The sequence below is a fragment of the Osmerus mordax genome, chromosome 5 (genome assembly GCF_038355195.1).
Source record: "Osmerus mordax isolate fOsmMor3 chromosome 5, fOsmMor3.pri, whole genome shotgun sequence".
NCBI lineage: Eukaryota > Metazoa > Chordata > Actinopteri > Osmeriformes > Osmeridae > Osmerus > Osmerus mordax.
The window spans coordinates 2,619,442-2,637,322 of record NC_090054.1 but is presented as its reverse complement, the minus strand read 5'-3'; the positions used below and the strand labels follow the sequence as shown (position 1 = coordinate 2,637,322).

General features: G+C 50.0%; 1 protein-coding gene across 1 annotated transcript in view; it reads left to right on the top strand.

Annotated features, from left to right (window-relative positions):
- Positions 1-17,881, top strand: part of dst (dystonin) — a 141,118-nt gene that overhangs the window by 16,056 nt on the left and 107,181 nt on the right. Inside the window, 2 exon segments of the mRNA XM_067235813.1 lie at positions 12,411-12,472; positions 16,878-16,967. Coding sequence (XP_067091914.1) covers positions 12,411-12,472; positions 16,878-16,967 — 152 coding nt within the window.

Sequence of the window (17,881 nt, the reverse complement as noted above, 5' to 3'; positions counted from 1 at the left end):
CCTCTACTAGACAACAACACTGGCAGCCACTCAGCCTTTCTCAACAGCTGAGATCAACGCTTTCCTTTCGGGTAGCACTTCTGGGCACCACACACACAAACACACAAACACAGTGGCCCTTTGCAGCTGTTACTTCAAGCTAAGAACTTCAATATAAGTGTGCATATGTGTGGCATGTGTGCGTGTGTGTGTGTGCAGTGAGTGCGTGTGTGAAGATGTGTGCATGTGTGTGTGTGCGTGCGTGTGAGTGTGCGCGTTTCAGTTAGTAGTCAGTCAACCTTCTCCTTGACATTGTAGAGTGTCTCTCCAGGGATGATGACTCGTGTTTAAAGGCCCTCTGTACTTCCTGTCTGAGATGAGCTCTTCATCAAGCACCCTTCACACACGCAGTGGCCTTGACGCGTGTGTCTGTGTGGTCCCCTGGCTGTCTGCTCCTTAAATAAATATAGCAATTGAAGAGATAGAGTCTGAAATACAGACAGAAAGATAGTGAAAGAGACAGAGCTCGCATTGATTCTTTGTGTGTTTGTGTGTGTGATTATCTTGTCACCTATTCATTGTTGATACAAAGATATATAGATAACCAGTTTTAGATCAACATTAGTTTGCTTCATCACAAGATTTTTCCCAGACTATGACTGAAACACTAGACTGGTTGGTTTGCCTCATTAAACTATGCTGATACTGGAGATGTAGAAAACCCAGTCGGTTTCACTGTCAGTCGCTCTATCCCTCTCCAATGATCTCTCACACACACTCTCAGATATGTCATTTCAAAGTTACAACATGATTACATGGAGCCACGGCTCTATTTAAGCTTGGCACGTTGGCATGCTCTCCTGGAAGACTGAGACAGAAGACGTTGTTCCTCTTGTTGTTCTGTCCTCCTCCCTCCTCCCTCCTCCCCCCCCCCCCTCCCCCCTCCTTCCTCCTCCCTCCTCCCCCCTCCTTCCTCCTCCCTCCTCCCTCCTCCCCCCTCCCCTCCCCCCCCCTCCTTCCCCTGATAACGTGTCACCCAACATGACAGGCCGCTAGGCTAACCATGCTACAGCAGAGGAGGGGCCTGTCGAGGGAAGGAGGGAAGGAGGGAAGGAGGGAAGGAAGGACACAAGCCTCTGTTAGGCCTGAAAGGAGAGAGAGAGAGAGAGAGAGAGAGAGAGAGAGAGAGAGAGAGAGAGAGAGAGAGAGAGAGAGAGAGAGAGAGAGAGAGAGAGAGAGAGAGAGAGAGAGAGAGAGAGAGAGAGAGAGAGAGAGAGAGAGAGAGAGAGAGAGAGAGAGAGAGAGAGAGAGAGAGAGAGAGAGAGAGAGAGAGAGAGAGAGAGAGAGAGAGAGATGGAGAAATACAGAAGAATCTGGTCACTGCAGCTTATCAGCCAGCCAGACTAGCATGGCCCCAACCTCTCCTTGCGTCCAGCAATGTTGTGCTATTTGTTTGTGTTAGACTCTTCCAGTCCCATCCAGTGTCTGTGATTGTTCAGGGGGGAGAGGGCCCAAACCAACAAGGACAACTCACAATAAATCCTGTCTGTTCAAGGTTCCAGAGGTCGGTTCATCTTATCTCCAAGTCTTGTTTAGGACAGACACAGAGCCACACTGATATGCAGGAGGCCTTGTTAACCCTGACCAAGACCAGCATGATTGAGAGAGAGAGAGAGAGAGAGAGAGAGAGAGAGAGAGAGAGAGAGAGAGAGAGAGAGAGAGAGAGAGAGAGAGAGAGAGAGAGAGAGACAGGCATACAGACAGGCAGGCAGACATGCAGGCAGGCAGGCAGACAAACAGAGAGAGGGATGAAGGGAGGGAGGGGAGGGAGGGAGGGAGGGAGGGAGGGAAGGAGGGCGGGCGGGGCGGGCGGGCAGGCAGGCAGGCAGGCAGGCAGGCAGGCAGGCAGGCAGACAAACAGAGAGAGGGATGAAGGGAGGGAGGGAGGGAGGAGGGAGGGAGGGGAGGGAGGGAGGGAGGGAGGGAGGAAGGAAGGAAGGAAGGAAGGAGGGAGGGCGGGCGGGCGGGCGGGCAGGCAGGCAGGCAGGCAGGCAGACAGAGAGAGGGAGGGAGGGCAGGCAGGGACACCCCCTCTGCTGTGGGCTGATTTCCTGTTTGTGGGCCTGGCTCAAGCCTGCAGGCTGGAACACAAGGAGACTGGAGGAGCCTTTGAAGGCTGGCCAGGGGGCATGCTCTGAAGGGCTGGCTGGCTGGCTGACTGGGTCAAGCAGGTCGACTGGCTGGCTGGCTGACTGGTTGACTGGATAGCTGGCTGGCTGAAAGTCTGTGATTCTAATGGTACTGAGAAGGAACGAGAGGGAGGCACCCTCCAACGTTTATTTCTCTCTCTCTCTCTCTCTCTCTCTCTTCTCTCTCTCTCTTGTCTCTCTCTCTTCTCTCTCTCCTCTCTTCTCTCTCTTCTTTCACTCTGCTCTCTCCTCTCTCTCTCCTCCTCTCTCTCTCTTGTCTCTCTCTCTTCTCTCTCCTCTCTCTCTCTTGTCTCTCTCTCTCTTCTCTCTCTCCTCTCTTCTCTCTCTTCTTTCACTCTGCTCTCTCTCTTCTCTCTCTTCGCTCTCAACTCTCTTCTATCTCTCTCTTCTCTCTCTTGCTCTATCTCACATTTGTTATTCCCTCCATACTTATCTGGATTCCTCAGGTGACAACACGTCTGTTAGTGTGTGGGTTTGTAGTTTAGACACAACCACTCCTCCACCCCAGGTTTCCTCAGGGTGTGAAGTCTTGGAGATGTGCCTTATGCATGTTATTCATGTAGCAGACGCCCAAAGCAACACACAAGCAGTGTATGTACATAGTACAGCAGAAGATGAAGGATCAGAAGTGATAGATGCTAAGTGATACAGAGGTCCTAACAATATGTCAGTGCTCAGAGTCAGTGAAGGGTCCTGCGTTTCCCAGCCACAGTGCAAAGTAACCAGGTCTCAGCTACCGAAGAAGGCAGCGACTGATTAGGCTGTTCGCTAACTGCGTCCACCTGTAGCACATGCTGTGTGGACCAGACAGAGTAGAACAGGAGTTGTGCTATTTGGAATAAACTGTAGTAGCTGTGTTGAGTAGTTGAGTATTTGCAAGGTGGTAAACTGTATTAGAATAGGAGTGCCTCTCTGGGATTGGTTTTGCCTGTTAGATCATGATGAACGAGATTATGCCGACACGTTGAGACGGTTTGTGAAGGAGGAGGAGGAGAAGGAGAGGGGAAGGGTGAGGACTGGGATGAGGGAGGAGGAGGAGAGGGGGGAGGAGTAGGAGCATGGGGGTGGAGGTGGGGGTTGGAGGGTGGAGGAGGTGTGGGGGTTGAGGAGAGAGGAGGGGGTGGAGGTGGGGGGGTGGAGGAGGTGGGGGTGGGGGGTTGAGGAGGAGGTAGAAGATGGGGTGGAGGTGGGGTTGGAGGATGTGGAGGAGGTGGAGGAGGGTGGTTAGAGCGCAGGGCCAGCCTGCCTGCCTGCCTGTAGCCTGGTCTGTGTCCCAGTGTGCAGTAGTTCTGCTGTGTCCCAGTGTGCGGTAGTTCTGCTGTGTCCCAGTGTGCGGTAGTTCTGCTGTGTCCCAGTGTGCGGTAGTTCTGCTGTGTCCCAGTGTGCGGTGGTTCTGCTGTGTCCCAGTGTGCAGTAGTTCTGCTGTGTCCCAGTGTGCGGTGGTTCTGCTGTGTCCCAGCGTGCGGTGGTTCTGCTGTGTCCCAGTGTGTGGTGGTTCTGCTGTGTCCCAGTGTGCGGTGGTTCTGCTGTGTCTCAGCGTGCGGTGGTTCTGCTGTGTCCCAGTGTGCGGTGGTTCTGCTGTGTCTCAGTGTGCGGTGGTTCTGCTGTGTCCCAGTGTGCGGTGGTTCTGCTGTGTCCCAGTGTGCGGTAGTTCTGCTGTGTCCCAGTGTGGGGTGGTTTTGCTCTGTTCCAGTGTGCGGTAGTTCTGCTGTGTCCCAGCGTGCAGTGGTTCTGCTGTGTCCCAGTGTGGGGTGGTTCTGCTGTGTCCCAGCGTGCAGTGGTTCTGCTGTGTCCCAGTGTGGGGTGGTTCTGCTGTGTCCCAGTGTGCGGTAGTTCTGCTGTGTCCCAGCGTGCAGTGGTTCTGCTGTGTCCCAGTGTGGGGTGGTTCTGCTGTGTCCCAGTGTGCGGTGGTTCTGCTGTGTCTCAGCGTGCGGTGGTTCTGCTGTGTCCCAGTGTGCGGTGGTTCTGCTGTGTCCCAGTGTGGGGTGGTTCTGCTGTGTCCCAGTGTGCAGTAGTTCTGCTGTGTCCCAGTGTGGGGTGGTTTTGCTCTGTCCCAGCGTGCGGTGGTTCTGCTGTGTCTCAGCGTGCGGTGGTTCTGCTGTGTCCCAGTGTGCGGTGGTTCTGCTGTGTCCCAGTGTGGGGTGGTTCTGCTGTGTCCCAGTGTACGGTAGTTATGCTGTGTCCCAGTGTGCAGTGGTTCTGCTGTGTCCCAGTGTGCGGTAGTTCTGCTGTGTCCCAGCGTGCAGTGGTTCTGCTGTGTCCCAGTGTGGGGTGGTTCTGCTGTGTCCCAGTGTACGGTAGTTATGCTGTGTCCCAGTGTGCAGTGGTTCTGCTGTGTCCCAGTGTGCGGTGGTTCTGCTGTGTCCCAGCGTGCGGTGGTTCTGCTGTGTCCCAGTGTGCGGTGGTTCCGAATGAGCGCCCGTGGTCGTCTGGTCTCACTGCAGGCTGTTTTCATCCTGCATGCCAGCCTGCATGCCAGGGACTGGCAGCTAGCTGGTGACACTCTACAGAGAGGCGGATGGACGTTTTGGCATTCAGCCATTCCCCTATTCCAGCCCTCCACTGAGAGAGAGGGGGGAGGGGTAATGGCTGAGGGGGAGTATGTGTGGTGGGGGGTGTGGGCGGGTCTTAAGCCAAGCCAGGAAGAGAGACCAGTTTTAGAGAGCCCTGCGCTGTGTCCTCTCTGCTTGTGTTTCCCACCGTCCGTATGTCTAGTCGTGTTATTACGTGTGAGGTGAAATCCCCTCGAGTGTGGGACTTTTGGTGTATTTATAAATAAAACCGTGGCCTGGCCAGTGCGCTGTGTCATGTGTCCGGGCTGATATGATAGCCTGCCATGCAGTCACCGTCCTGAAGTAGGCAGAGAGCAGAGCCCCTGAAACAGAACACCCACGCCAAATAAAGACCAGTAGGACCGCTGTTGGTTTGAAACACCTTTACCTTCCCCCTTGGCTCCTGCGTGGTGCGTGTCAGAAGGACGTTCGGCCATGTTGCAGCGACGTAAGCAAGGTTGTCATTGAAGTGGCCCGGATATCATATTAGGCAGAAGCGTAACACATGGGCTAGCGTAGAAGGCTAGCTGCTATATTTAGCCACAGGGCTAACATGGCCTGGAGGTCAGGCAGCAACTGTCCCTCTGAATTCTGCGATGGCCAGTTCACTGCTGGGGAGGGACACCTGGTGTCCTCTGGGGAGAGACTGGGGGTGGAGGGACAGGAACACTGTCAAACTGCAAGTCACTCACATTCGCATGAGCTTGGCTGGCCACCATTTTACCCCCTGTGGAGCTCACCTCAGCAACATCCTTTAGGACTTCCCGGGTGACTTTTGTCGATGTCAGCTTTTGTGTCAAAGTGGAAACAGCTCATTATAACCAGGCTGTATTACCACACACACACACTGTAAAACCCTCCAATGTACAGATTCTGTTTTACGATTTACAGCACCGTGGACGCTCCCGTTTAATAAGTCTCTATGCAGCTCAGGTTTGTCAACAGATCATCATTCTCACTGTCCGTCTGTCCGTAATAATTGACCAGTGTTAGAAGTTGTTTCCTGGTCGGAGCTGGTTGATGTGCTGGTTGTCGTGCTGGGAAGACAGAGAGGGCGGAGCCGGGAGGATTAATGGAGGAGTGTGTGTGTGATGCTGCAAACATCAACCCAGAAAGGTCAGGGGTCAAGTACTGTTAGGTAACACATTCATAAGACATTCCCATGGCCTTCACTGCACACGCTCTTCAACATCAGCTGACAAACGCCACAGGCAAACACTATGGCTACTTTTGGAATACATTTTTATTTTTGTAGTTTATCTGGTAGTTAGTCCTCAGACAGAACAACCTGGTTTTTATAGAAATATACTTTTTGGGGTTCTAATTACTTGTATATTCAGACTTGAATCCGATTCAACAGTTAGCATGATGAGCTAGCACATGGACACACTATCACAGTCACCAGTGCTAAACCTAAACCACTAGCTCAGCACAGAACTGCTAGGCATGAATGTGTGTGTGAGTTCCACGTGACCTGTCCCTCGGTGTGTGAAAGCTGTGTGTGTTAATGAGGGGGCATGGGGTGTGCTGACAGGGTCAGGGGTCGGGGGTCGGGTCCAGGTGTTTGTGTTGGACTTAAGGCTGACCTGCTGGCCTGGGGGCGGAGGTGTAGAGACACGATCTGAGGGGGTCTCCAGAGGGGTCTGAGGTGTAGAGACACGATCTGAGGGGGTCTCCAGAGGGGTCTGCGGGTCAGGAGCTGAACAGGGTTTGAGTTGGAGGAGGGCGTTGGGGCGAGGGGTCAACACCACACTTGCAACATGTGTTTCGATTGTACGTTTTAAGACTGCACCTGACAGCAGACATAAGTGAGGACATGGAGAGTACAGTGAGGACATGGAGAGTACAGTGAGGACATGGAGAGTACAGTGAGGATATGGAGAGTACAGTGAGGACATGGAGAGTACAGTGAGGGCATGGAGAGTACAGTGAGGATATGGAGAGTACAGTGAGGGCATGGAGAGTACAGTGAGGACATGGAGAGTACCGTGAGGACATGGAGAGTACAGTGAGGATATGGAGAGTACAGTGAGGACATGGAGAGTACCGTGAGGACATGGAGAGTACAGTGAGGACATGGAGAGTACAGTGAGGACATGGAGAGTACAGTGAGGATATGGAGAGTACAGTGAGGACATGGAGAGTACAGTGAGGGCATGGAGAGTACAGTGAGGATATGGAGAGTACCGTGAGGACATGGAGAGTACAGTGAGGACATGGAGAGTACAGTGAGGGCATGGAGAGTACAGTGAGGATATGGAGAGTACAGTGAGGACATGGAGAGTACAGTGAGGGCATGGAGAGTACAGTGAGGGCATGGAGAGTACAGTGAGGACTCATGTGGGGGTTTTGTTGTTGTGTGTATTCCAACGCTTCTGTCAGTGGCTCACACACTCCTCCACACACACACACACACACACACGACATGATGTGAGGCTTGGTGACAGAGTGGGAGCTCCATACAGGCGGTGAGCGATGGTGTCGGGGGTCATGTGTCTCAAGGGCCCTCAGGTTCTGCTGCGTCACCAGAACGGCCTCCCTGACCAGGGACCAGACGAGGACTTAGAAAGCCCAGGTGTTTGATGAAAGCCCAGGTGTTTGATGAAAGCCCAGGTGTTTGATGAAAGCCCAGGTGTTTGATGAAAGCCCAGGTGTTTGATGAAAGCCCAGGTGTTTGATGAAAGCCCAGGTGTTTGATTGCTCACCTGTGGGGCCTTCACATGTGGCTGAGTGCTGTGATTCCTGGGGCTAGCCTGTGGTCACAGGGATTGTAAAATACTTCAGCTATCAGCTGGCCGTCAGGTTGAACTTGACAACACTGTAAAAAGTTGTACAGGAGGGTCAGTATAATGAATTTATGGGTTTAAATGGAGTGAAGGGGTTATAAAACAACCACAGGGATTGACAAGCTTTTGACCTTTACAACCAATTATGTCTAATAAAAGTGTTGTAGCTTTTAATCACCGTGTCTCTTCAATGTACGTACGTGTGTCCCACTCTCATGCTGCTGCTGAGTGCTGGCTACGACTAGAACCTTCCGCATTCTAGAACACGAGCCGTCAAAATGGGGCGTTCTAGAATCTGAGCGCCAAGATCCTGAGGCGTTTGATTCCGAAGTTGACATTCCCGATATGTTCCTCAAGAGGGCACCCTTTTCTTAAGATGACCTCCTCTATCTGTAGAGGCACACTGCCTTTCCACACATTCACATGGGTGGATATGCCCTGCAATCAGATTCATTATCTTACAGCACTGTTTGGCGGTAGATGATGAGGCCATTAGTGATGTTTATTACATTGTGGATTATAGAACAGTTTCTGAACAGCATCCTATTTAGGTTTTAGTAACATCTCTTCTCTTCCTGCCGAGCGCATGCCTCATCTCTTAAAGCTAGGATCCCTATATGTGAGTCTGATGGTGAGACAGGTATTGATGAACTAGGATCTCTGTGTGTGAGTCTGATGGTGAGACAGGTATTGATGAACTAGGATCCCTGTATGTGAGTCTGATGGTGAGACAGTTATTGATGAACTAGGATCTCTGTGTGTGAGACTGATGGTGAGACAGGTATTGATTAACTAGGATCCCTGTGTGTGAGTCTGATGGTGAGACAGGTATTGATGAACTAGGATCCCTATATGTGAGTGTGATGGTGAGACAGGTATTGATTAACTAGGATATCTGTGTGTGAGACTGATGGTGAGACAGGTATTGATGAACTACGATATCTGTGTGTGGGGTGAGACAGGTTATTTGCTAAATTTGGATATCTGTGTGTGAGGGTGAGACAGGTTATTGAGGCTGCAGGTCTTGCCAGCCCTCTAGGGGCTCCTGCAGGCTGCTTCCTAGAACAGTCTCTACATATTAATGAGCAGCATGACACACTCATGTATTATGCAGAGGAAGTCCAGACGAAGCCTTCAGGATTGCACAAGGGCGTGTCCGGAATGACCGGCACTAAATCTGGCTGTGACCCAGTTAAAAGGTGATGGAGAGGATGAGGAAGTGATAGAGCCAGATAGAGCCGCAAAGAGATGGAGAGTGAAAAGGGAAATGGAGGGCGAGGAGAGAGAGAGGCACTCTGTAAGTGAAAGTGAATGAGATGGGGAAGATAATAAAAGGAGAATAATGCAGTAGTATAATGTCTAGAAGGAGAGGAGGTGTGGAGGAGAACAGGGGGAGGGGAGCAGAGGGGGAGGAGAGGAAGAGGAGAGGAGAGAAGGAGGAGAGGTGAAGAGGAGGAGGAGGGGTCAAGAGGAGGAGAGGAGGAGGAGAGGTGAAGAGGAGGAGAGGAGGAGAGGAGGAGGAGAGGAGGAGAGGAGGAGAGGAGGAGAGGTGAAGAGGAGGAGAGGAGGAGAGGAGGAGGAGGGGTCAAGAGGAGGAGAGGAGAGGAGGAGGAGAGGTGAGGAGAGGAGAGGTGAAGAGGAGGAGGAGGGGTCAAGAGGAGGAGAGGAGAGGAGGAGGAGAGGTGAAGAGGAGGAGGAGGGGTCAAGAGGAGGAGAGGAGAGGAGGAGGAGAGGTGAAGAGGAGGAGGAGGGGTCAAGAGGAGGAGAGGAGAGGTGGTGTGATTTCCTGCAGTGCTGCTGCATAGCACCACCTGTACCCATGTGGTATTCCCTAACTGCTCAAGCGTCTCCACACCGGTTTAAACCGCTTGAGGTTAAAGCTCATAGACAACTAATGTTGTCAAGATGCTGGAGTTTGGCTCCAAGTGCTGGTGAAGGAAGACTATGATGAGCGGGTCTGTCTCCTGGTGAACTCAGTCCCAGTCCAACCCAGTTCTCAATCCCCAGTAGCTTTTACACACATCCTATATTTAGATGAGCTAAATGGAAACGTCAGTAGAGACATGCAGTGACTGTAGCTCTCAGTAGGAGGATTTGGAGACACTAGACTGTCACTGTCAGTATTTATTTATTAGTTCAATGCATTCTTTGGTTAGTTTCACTGACAGAACTTTCAGCTTTGACAGAGCCATGTATCAAATGCCAGCATGTCTAGACGTGTATATTTATCTTATGATTATTTAAGATATGGACCTTTGCTTAGGAAAGAACAATATTTGACATACTTTCATCAACTCTTTTGCATGTCTATCACTTTCTCTTGGCTTGGACTGATTCTTCATTCTTTATATTTAGTAACACCGGCGACGTCATTTAACCAAATACATTTACTGATGTCAGAGGACAGTGGAAAATAATTAAGAACTGAGTTTTCCTCCCTGGTCTGGACCTAAGGTTATGAAACAGTGGCCAAGTGCCATGTTGACGTGCCACATTTAGGCGTGTTGATGGATTTGATCAATGGGACGTTTGTCTGGATTTGTTTGAAGTAATTCTGCTGACGGGAATCATTTGGCATGTCTGGGCAACTGTAGAAGAGGGACAGTTGATCTGAAATGGTGCGATGGCCCCAGGGGTTTGAACAACTGTTATATCGCTCACCATACACAGCAGTCAGCAGACGTGTGCTCCTTGTTGACATATTAAGTGTTAATTCAGAGCTCAGGCAGGTCTTCTGTCCTGTCTGAGCTCTCTGCTGTCAGAGGCTCTCCTCTCTGTAGCGCTCTGCAAGCCTGTGGCTCCCTAAAGTCAACAGTGAAACACGTGGAGGGAGAAACGCAGACGTGGAAAACCTGATGGGACTCGTTTTAGAGGCTGGGTGGGAGAGGAGCAGAGCCTTCCCTGGAGGCAGGCCAGGAGGAAACAGAGAGGCACATAGAGAGGCAGGCAGGCATAGACAAGGCAGTGAGGCAGGCAGGTAGAAAGGTAAGCCACCCTGGAGGCAGACGGGCAGGCAGAGACGGGGCAAAAAGGCAAGCGATGACAAACAGAGGAGCCAGGCAGTCAGACAGGAGCAAGCCAACAGGCAGGACAGAGGCAGACAGACAGACAGACAGACAGGCTCCCACTACAGTGCAGCAGGCAGACAGACAGGCTCACAGGCATGCAGGCAGGTAGTCAGGTTGTAGAGACAGGCAGCCAGAGGCAGGCAGGCTAGAGGGAAAGCAGAGCAGAATTGTAGAGCATAGCATACCAGGGTGGCCTGCTAAAGAGGGAGGCAGAGAGAGAGAGAGTGGCAGAGGCAGAGAGAGAAGCAGGCAGGCAGGGAGACAGGCAGGAAGGCAGGCAGGCAGGCAGAGAGAGAGAGGCAGGCAGGCAGAGAGAGAGGCAGGCAGGCAGAGAGAGAGGCAGGAAGGCAGGCAGGCAGGCAGAGAGAGAGGCAGGCAGGCAGAGCGTAAAAGACAGGCAGGCAGGGAAAGGCAGTCCAGGCAGGAGGAGTCTGGAGCAGCTCCTTGTGTTGGCGCGCTAGCCTGCTCACACACACTCTGGTCCCCCTGGCTGCCGGCAGCATGCTGGAGCAGAGTCCTGGAGCCCTGGTTAGGGAGGTGAGACACCTGCTTGGGAGCCACGCACAGCTCAGCGCTCACCTGGTGTCTGTCATGTGCTGCATGGGTCAGTATACCTCCTCCTCATGCTCCTACTCCTCCTCCTTTCTCTCTCTCTCTCTCTCTCTCTCTCTCTCTCTCTCTCTCTCTCTCTCTCTCTCTCTCTCTCTCTCTCTCTCTCTCTCTGTCTCTCTCAAAACGCAAGGATGATCACTTCTGTTTGCATGATAGTATAAGTACAGATGATTGTGGGAATAGAGCCACAATCACAGTGTTCAAAGGGGATTTGGAAACTGTAAATGTTTTGAATGTGGTGGTCAGATAGTTCTGAATCTCCCAACGCAGCGACGGGTAGGCTTGAGAACAAGCCGTGGGGTCAAGCTGAGGTCGATGACGATGACCGATATGGAGACTGTTCTTTGTTTCTCTTTCTCTCTGAGTTCTCTCTGAGTGACAGGTGCGGCGGGAGGGATAGCTTTACCTCCAGCCAGGTCACTAGTGTTCATGAATGATGTGTTTATGACAGCGTCCTGGTAATCGTCATGTCAAGTTTAGATTTGGTTACTCTTATCGATATCATACTGTTGTTCGTATGATCCAGAGATATTGCAGAGATCTAACTAGCAGAGATGATGTTTATCTACACATGAAAGTATTTCAAAGTATTTGAGATGGGTTTGACTTGATGAATCCCTTGGTTGTAATGTGCAACACGCAGGCAAAAAACCTTACGTGTATCGTCCGCTTGTGTGTCGGTTTTGTGAACAGTGACCAGCTCTGAGTGCTGCTGTCCTGCAGTTCTCTGGTCCGCTGTGACTCTGCGAGACCGTTGCTGTCTGCCGCCTGCCGCCATGCCGGCACGCCAGCCCGGTCGCCACGGTTACGGAGAAAACAAAAAAACAGTGTGGTTGCTAGTGGGCGGTGGAAGGCCATGAGTCATGGAAGCCAGCTCTCATCATGGAACCCACAGTTAGAAGGCTAAACATGCACCCACAAACACTGGGACCTCGGGGGAATATTCTAGCAAAACTAGTTTTAATTGTACATGACATAAAAAAGAGACTGATATAAAAAAGAGACTGAGCTCTCTCTGATGTTAATACCGACACATGTCAAATGGTTTTAGGGTATGTAAGGGATCTATTCACTTGCAGTAGCGTGTACTGCTGTATCTGCTCTGTGATAATAGACGTGTTTCAACTGTTACCTGGTGTTGTGGTCCAGTGGGTTTCTGCTGAGCTCTTTATAAACAGCTGAATGTCTGTTTTTCCCCCGCAGATGAAAGAGATCGAGTACAGAAGAAGACTTTCACAAAATGGATTAACCAACACCTCCTGAAGGTAGGACACCTCCTCCTCCTTAGATATAGCACCTCCTCCTCCTTAGAGACAGCACCTCCTCCTTAGAGACAGCACCTCCTCCTTAGATACTGCACCTCCTCCTTAGATACTGCACCTCCTCCTCCTTAGAGACAGCACCTCCTCCCGCTTAGATACTGCACCTCCTCCTCCTTAGAGACAGCTCCTCCTCCTCCTTAGATAATGCACCTCCTCCTCCTTAGATACTGCACCTTCTCCACCTTAGATACTGCACCTCCTCCTCCTTAGATTCTGCACCCTTAGATACTGCACCTCCTCCCTAGATACTGCACCTCCTCCTCGTTAGATATAGCACCTCCTCCACCTTAGAGACAGCACCTCCTCCTTAGATACTGCACCTCCTCCTCCATAAAGACAGCACCTCCTCCTTAGATACTGCACCTCCTCCTCCTTAGAGACAGCACCTCCTCCTCCTTAGATACTGCACCTCCTCCTCCTTAGAGACAGCACCTCCTCCTCCTTAGATACTGCACCTCCTCCTCCTTAGAGACAGCACCTCCTCCTCCTTAGATACTGCACCTCCTCCTCCTTAGAGACTGCACCTCCTCCTCCTTAGATACTGCACCTCCTCCTCCTTAGATACTGCACCTCCTCCTCCTTAGAGACAGCACCTCCTCCTCCTTAGATACTGCACCTCCTCCTCCTTAGATACTGCACCTCCTCCTCCTTAGAGACAGCACCTCCTCCTCCTTAGAGACAGCACCTCCTCCTCCTTAGATACTGCTCCTCCTCCTTTTTAGATACTGCACCTCCTCCTTAGATACTTCACATCCTCCCAGTCCCAACTAAGCGACACCTCCTCTCAGCCCCACCCCCTGTCAGCACCTCCTGCCTGCTCCTGTGTGTGTTGAGGTGGTTAGTTACCCTGTTTCTACAACAAAGCCAGACTAGTCAGGCTCCAGCGCTCAGAGGCAGCATCAGAGCCAGACCTGATGAACCATTAGCTGCAGTACCTGTCAGCTCTTTCTTTTCATCCAGAAGGCCGCCTCTGTCGTCACATAGGTATTACACCCATCTAGCAGTGCAGGGGGCTTGTTTAAGCTTATCTCAGTAGCATCTCTTATCTCCTTTAAACCTTCACAAATGATTCACATCCCACATCCGCGTTGTGAAACAAAGTATCAGCATATATCGTCACATAGATTTTTATGTTCTGGAAAACAACATGATCTTTCAGGCTCAGCTCAATTTGTAATATGGTTTGCCTTTCGCAACCTGTTATGCTAGTAAATTGGAATTTACTACCGGTAATCATTAATTATTTGCTAATCCAAATTGTATTCATGGGAACTGAGATATCTATTGAGTAACATGCTTAGTCAGTAAGAGGGTAGTACAATCTGGTGCTGGTTGCTCATTCAGAATAGTCCAGCAAAACAAGTGCCGGCAGAAGTGTGTTAAACCCTTAAGATGATGTAGGGTTTTTCAAAAATAGAGTCAGAGACGGAATATCTTTCAAAGTCAAGGTTGCTTGATGGTTTATTCAGCAATGCAGCACGTGGTACAGTAAGACACAATAAGCAATCACATATCAAGTTCCCAGCTGTCACCCCTGGAAGACCCCTCCATCTTTGTCCTGGGAAGTCCTGTTTGTCTAACTCCTGAGCCCATAACAGCCTCACTTGAGATACGCACACACATAACAGTCTCATTACCTGAGAACTTTCCCTGGCCCCCCTCCTCTCTCATTCGAGAACATTCTCTGGACTCTGGCACCATTTCTGCTGTTGTCCTCTTCTCAACCTTCCAAACCCCTGCTACCACATTCCTTACTTGGGACTAGTTCAGGACATGTTTCTGCTGTGCAGATCCCACAGCCCAAACCCAGGCCTTTCTTCCTCACCACTGAGTACCCCACATGCCTGCCTGCCTACCTGCCCTTTAATCAATAAACCACAACAATGATCTAGCACATCTGTCATGCAGTTTCAGGTGTGTGAAAGCCGGTCCTTGCATGGCATCCCAGTGTGTGTCTCTCTGTATTCAGACTAACTGCTCAAAGGTAAACTGAGGTGTGGGCCATGCCTGTGTGTCAGTGCAGAGACACACATCCTCTCTGGGTCTCATCATAACTGGGTGAGTCTGGGTCAGCTGTTCCAGTTCCCTGTAATATTGTGCCCTAAGAGCAGAGAGATGCTGATTAATGCTGTGAGTGTGTGTCTGTTTGTGAGTCTGTGTACATGTTTGTGTGTGTGTTCGAGAGAGAGAGAGAGAGAGAGAGAGAGAGAGAGAGAGAGAGAGAGAGAGAGAGGATCAGGGGGCGTTTGGCTGACCCAATAACGGAGACCTTACCAGAGCTATTTTGGCCCCACAGCTGTGCCTGTTACATGGGATTATGTGGATGAGGGTTCTGGGTAAGAGCAGGTCATCGGGCATTGTGGAAACCAGACAGACAGAGATACAGAAAGGCAGACAGACAGACAGACATGCAGACAGGCAGACAAACAGACAGGCAGACAGTCGCTAAATGAATACATTATTATTAGGATGGATCTACAGTAGCATGCTAACATTTACATTTACATTTAGTCATTTAGCAGACGCTCTTATCCAGAGCGACTTACAGTAAGTACAGGGACATTCCCCCCGAGGCAAGTAGGGTGAAGTGCCTTGCCCAAGGACACAACGTCAGTTTGCATGACCGGGAATCGAACTGGCAACCTTCGGATTACTAGTCTGACTCCCTCACCGCTCAGCCACCTGACTCCCACAGTCAGGTGGTCAGACTGCTAACAGGCAGATACGCCTCCTTTTGGCACCCAGATTCTCTGGAACAGGTTAGACTCACCTGAGAGGTGTGCCATGGCTTGTACTTCCAACCACAGGGGTGTCAGCAAATTAAAGACCTGAGTTATGAGTTCCTAAAGAGATGGTTCGGTACAGTTGATATGGCAGTAATAAGGGTTCTTAAAAGGGTCATTTACACTGCTGATTGGTTGGTTTACAACAAGTAAAGCTACGGAGCAAACACGCAACACGGCCAACAGCACTCACTGAAACAAGAAGGTGGAGACTTGAAATAAAAACTTACTGAAAGATAGAATAAAAATAACCTGACAAAGATCTGGACAAACATGCATCGTGAGTTGTAGATTTACATGACAACACGGTTAGAATAAAACACAGTCAGGAAAATGAAATAACGTTAGCCCCATTGCCAAGAAACAAAATCATCACACATTATACCTATGCTAGATACAGGATACGTTAGCATTGCTAATAACTGTTAGCGACAAAATCATACTGCAGCTTGCGGTTGTGATGAACAAGGCCGTAATCATAATATATATTGGGGGGGGGGACATCCCCCCCAATACTCAAATCTGGTCAAAATCCCCCCCCCCCAATATATTGATATAAAAATAAAAATATAAATGTGGTACGCCACAACAGGCAACCACGCACGTTGTTCGAAATTATCATAACAAATGTAATTTGTCCCCCCCAATGTGCTCCACTCCATGGCTACGGCCTTGGTGATGAACGTAAGGTCGGAACCTCTTTTCAGCAACAGCTTCATAGCAAATCCTGCTTTACATTGTCCCAGGTTTTCAAAACTGTCCTCGGTGAAATGGTTCGAGCAAATGTGTAATTAAGGGTCGAACTGCACAGGGATCTTCTCATAGACAAACATCCCAGCCCGTCGAGTGTTTGGTTCCTTGGGAAGACTCTGAAAAGTGTCAGCATTCCCTGTACAGCCTGGAACACTGCATTTACAACCGTAGTCCATTTTCAATATCCTTGAAAAACTTCTTTTTAATTCTGTGGTAGTACACAGAGCAGCGCGCAGCACATTTTGGGGCGTGACCAAGGTACAGACCAGAGCCAAAAAGATGGATGATTTTTCGTTTTACAGCAGCAGTTTCAAATTGTGAGATTTAGATAGGAAAGAGGTGTCAATGGACTTTGAGATTCACTGTATGTCCATTTTACCCACCGAACTGTCGTTATTCAACTATGACAAGGTAAACTCGGTTTTGCAGTCAATGACCCCTTTAAAGAGATGGTTAGGGACAGTTGATATGGTGGTAACGTTTTATGGCGTTTCGTTTTTTCTGTGTTGACCTCAGAACACGATATGTGCATGAACTCCTGCATGTTGGCCCTCAGAGTTTCTGAGTTTATGGCTCCTCATCCACTCACCTTGAGGTTGTCTCTCTCCGGACATTGAAACCAAGAGAACAGATAGTCAGGACCACACACAGTACTAGAGGTCCCACAACAGACTTTAAAAAAAGCAGTCCTCTGATTGTGTTCCGGCAGCACTGTTCAGAAGCACGTCACAATCAAGCCAAGACGTCTGATGTTCATACAAGCCTCCCTGTCCCAGCCCAGAGTGTAAGAGTGTGTCTGCTGTGATCCGCAGGTACGGAAGCACGTGAACGACCTGTACGAAGACCTGAGAGATGGACACAACCTGATCTCTCTGCTGGAGGTGCTCTCTGGCGACTCCCTGGTGAGTAGATCCTCTTCATCACCCCCACCGTCCGGCTCTCCAGGTCCATGTCTCGCCCCCCACCCACTCAACCCACTAGGGGGGAATCTTTTGGTACAGAACGATTCGATTCAAATAGATTCTTGGGGTCACAATTCGATTAAAAATCGATTCACGATTTTTCCAAGAAAAAAATAAATAATCTTGAATCGCTAGAAGACTGAATCGCAATTCGAATGTGAATTGATTTTTTCTCCCACCCCTACAGCCCACCCTCCACCGCAGGGTCCCTGGAGTGAGGGCTGTTAACACTGCTAGGTGCATTCAGACTGTTAGACCCCTGGTGTTCATGTTCAGGCGGCTGTTTCGGGGGTGGGGCAGGTGTCGTCTCAAGGTCATGCAAAGGTCACGCAAAGGTCACACAAAGGTCATACATACATCACAAGAGTCTGGTTATCTCTACCAGCTGCTGTGCTTTCTGAAGGCACTATGTATACTTTGTTTGAATATAAGCGTCTAAATGATGAAAATGTCAAATGTATTGCAATATAGACTGATGTGAATTTCTGTCAAGGCTAATGCATAGTATGTTTGACTTTGCTGTTTAACTCCAAGGTAACAGTATTAATTACTTTGTGCAATTGTTAATACATTTTGGAATGGGCGTTTTCACGTATCCAACCCTGACGTGGTACAGGACTAGTCTTCTGAGATTTCAGTCTGTGTCAGTCTCTCTGAGATAAACCCCTTCACGATGCAGTTTTGTTACTAGAATATATTTTATTTGTGTAGAGGGATAGAGGGGGGCTTTGTCATATAAATACAGATTATCCAGCCAACATGAGTACAGAGAAACAAAGACACACACAGCTGTGTGTTCTGATAGGTGAAGGCGCCCTGTTGTTGCTATGCTTCCTACTGTTGTTGCTATGCTT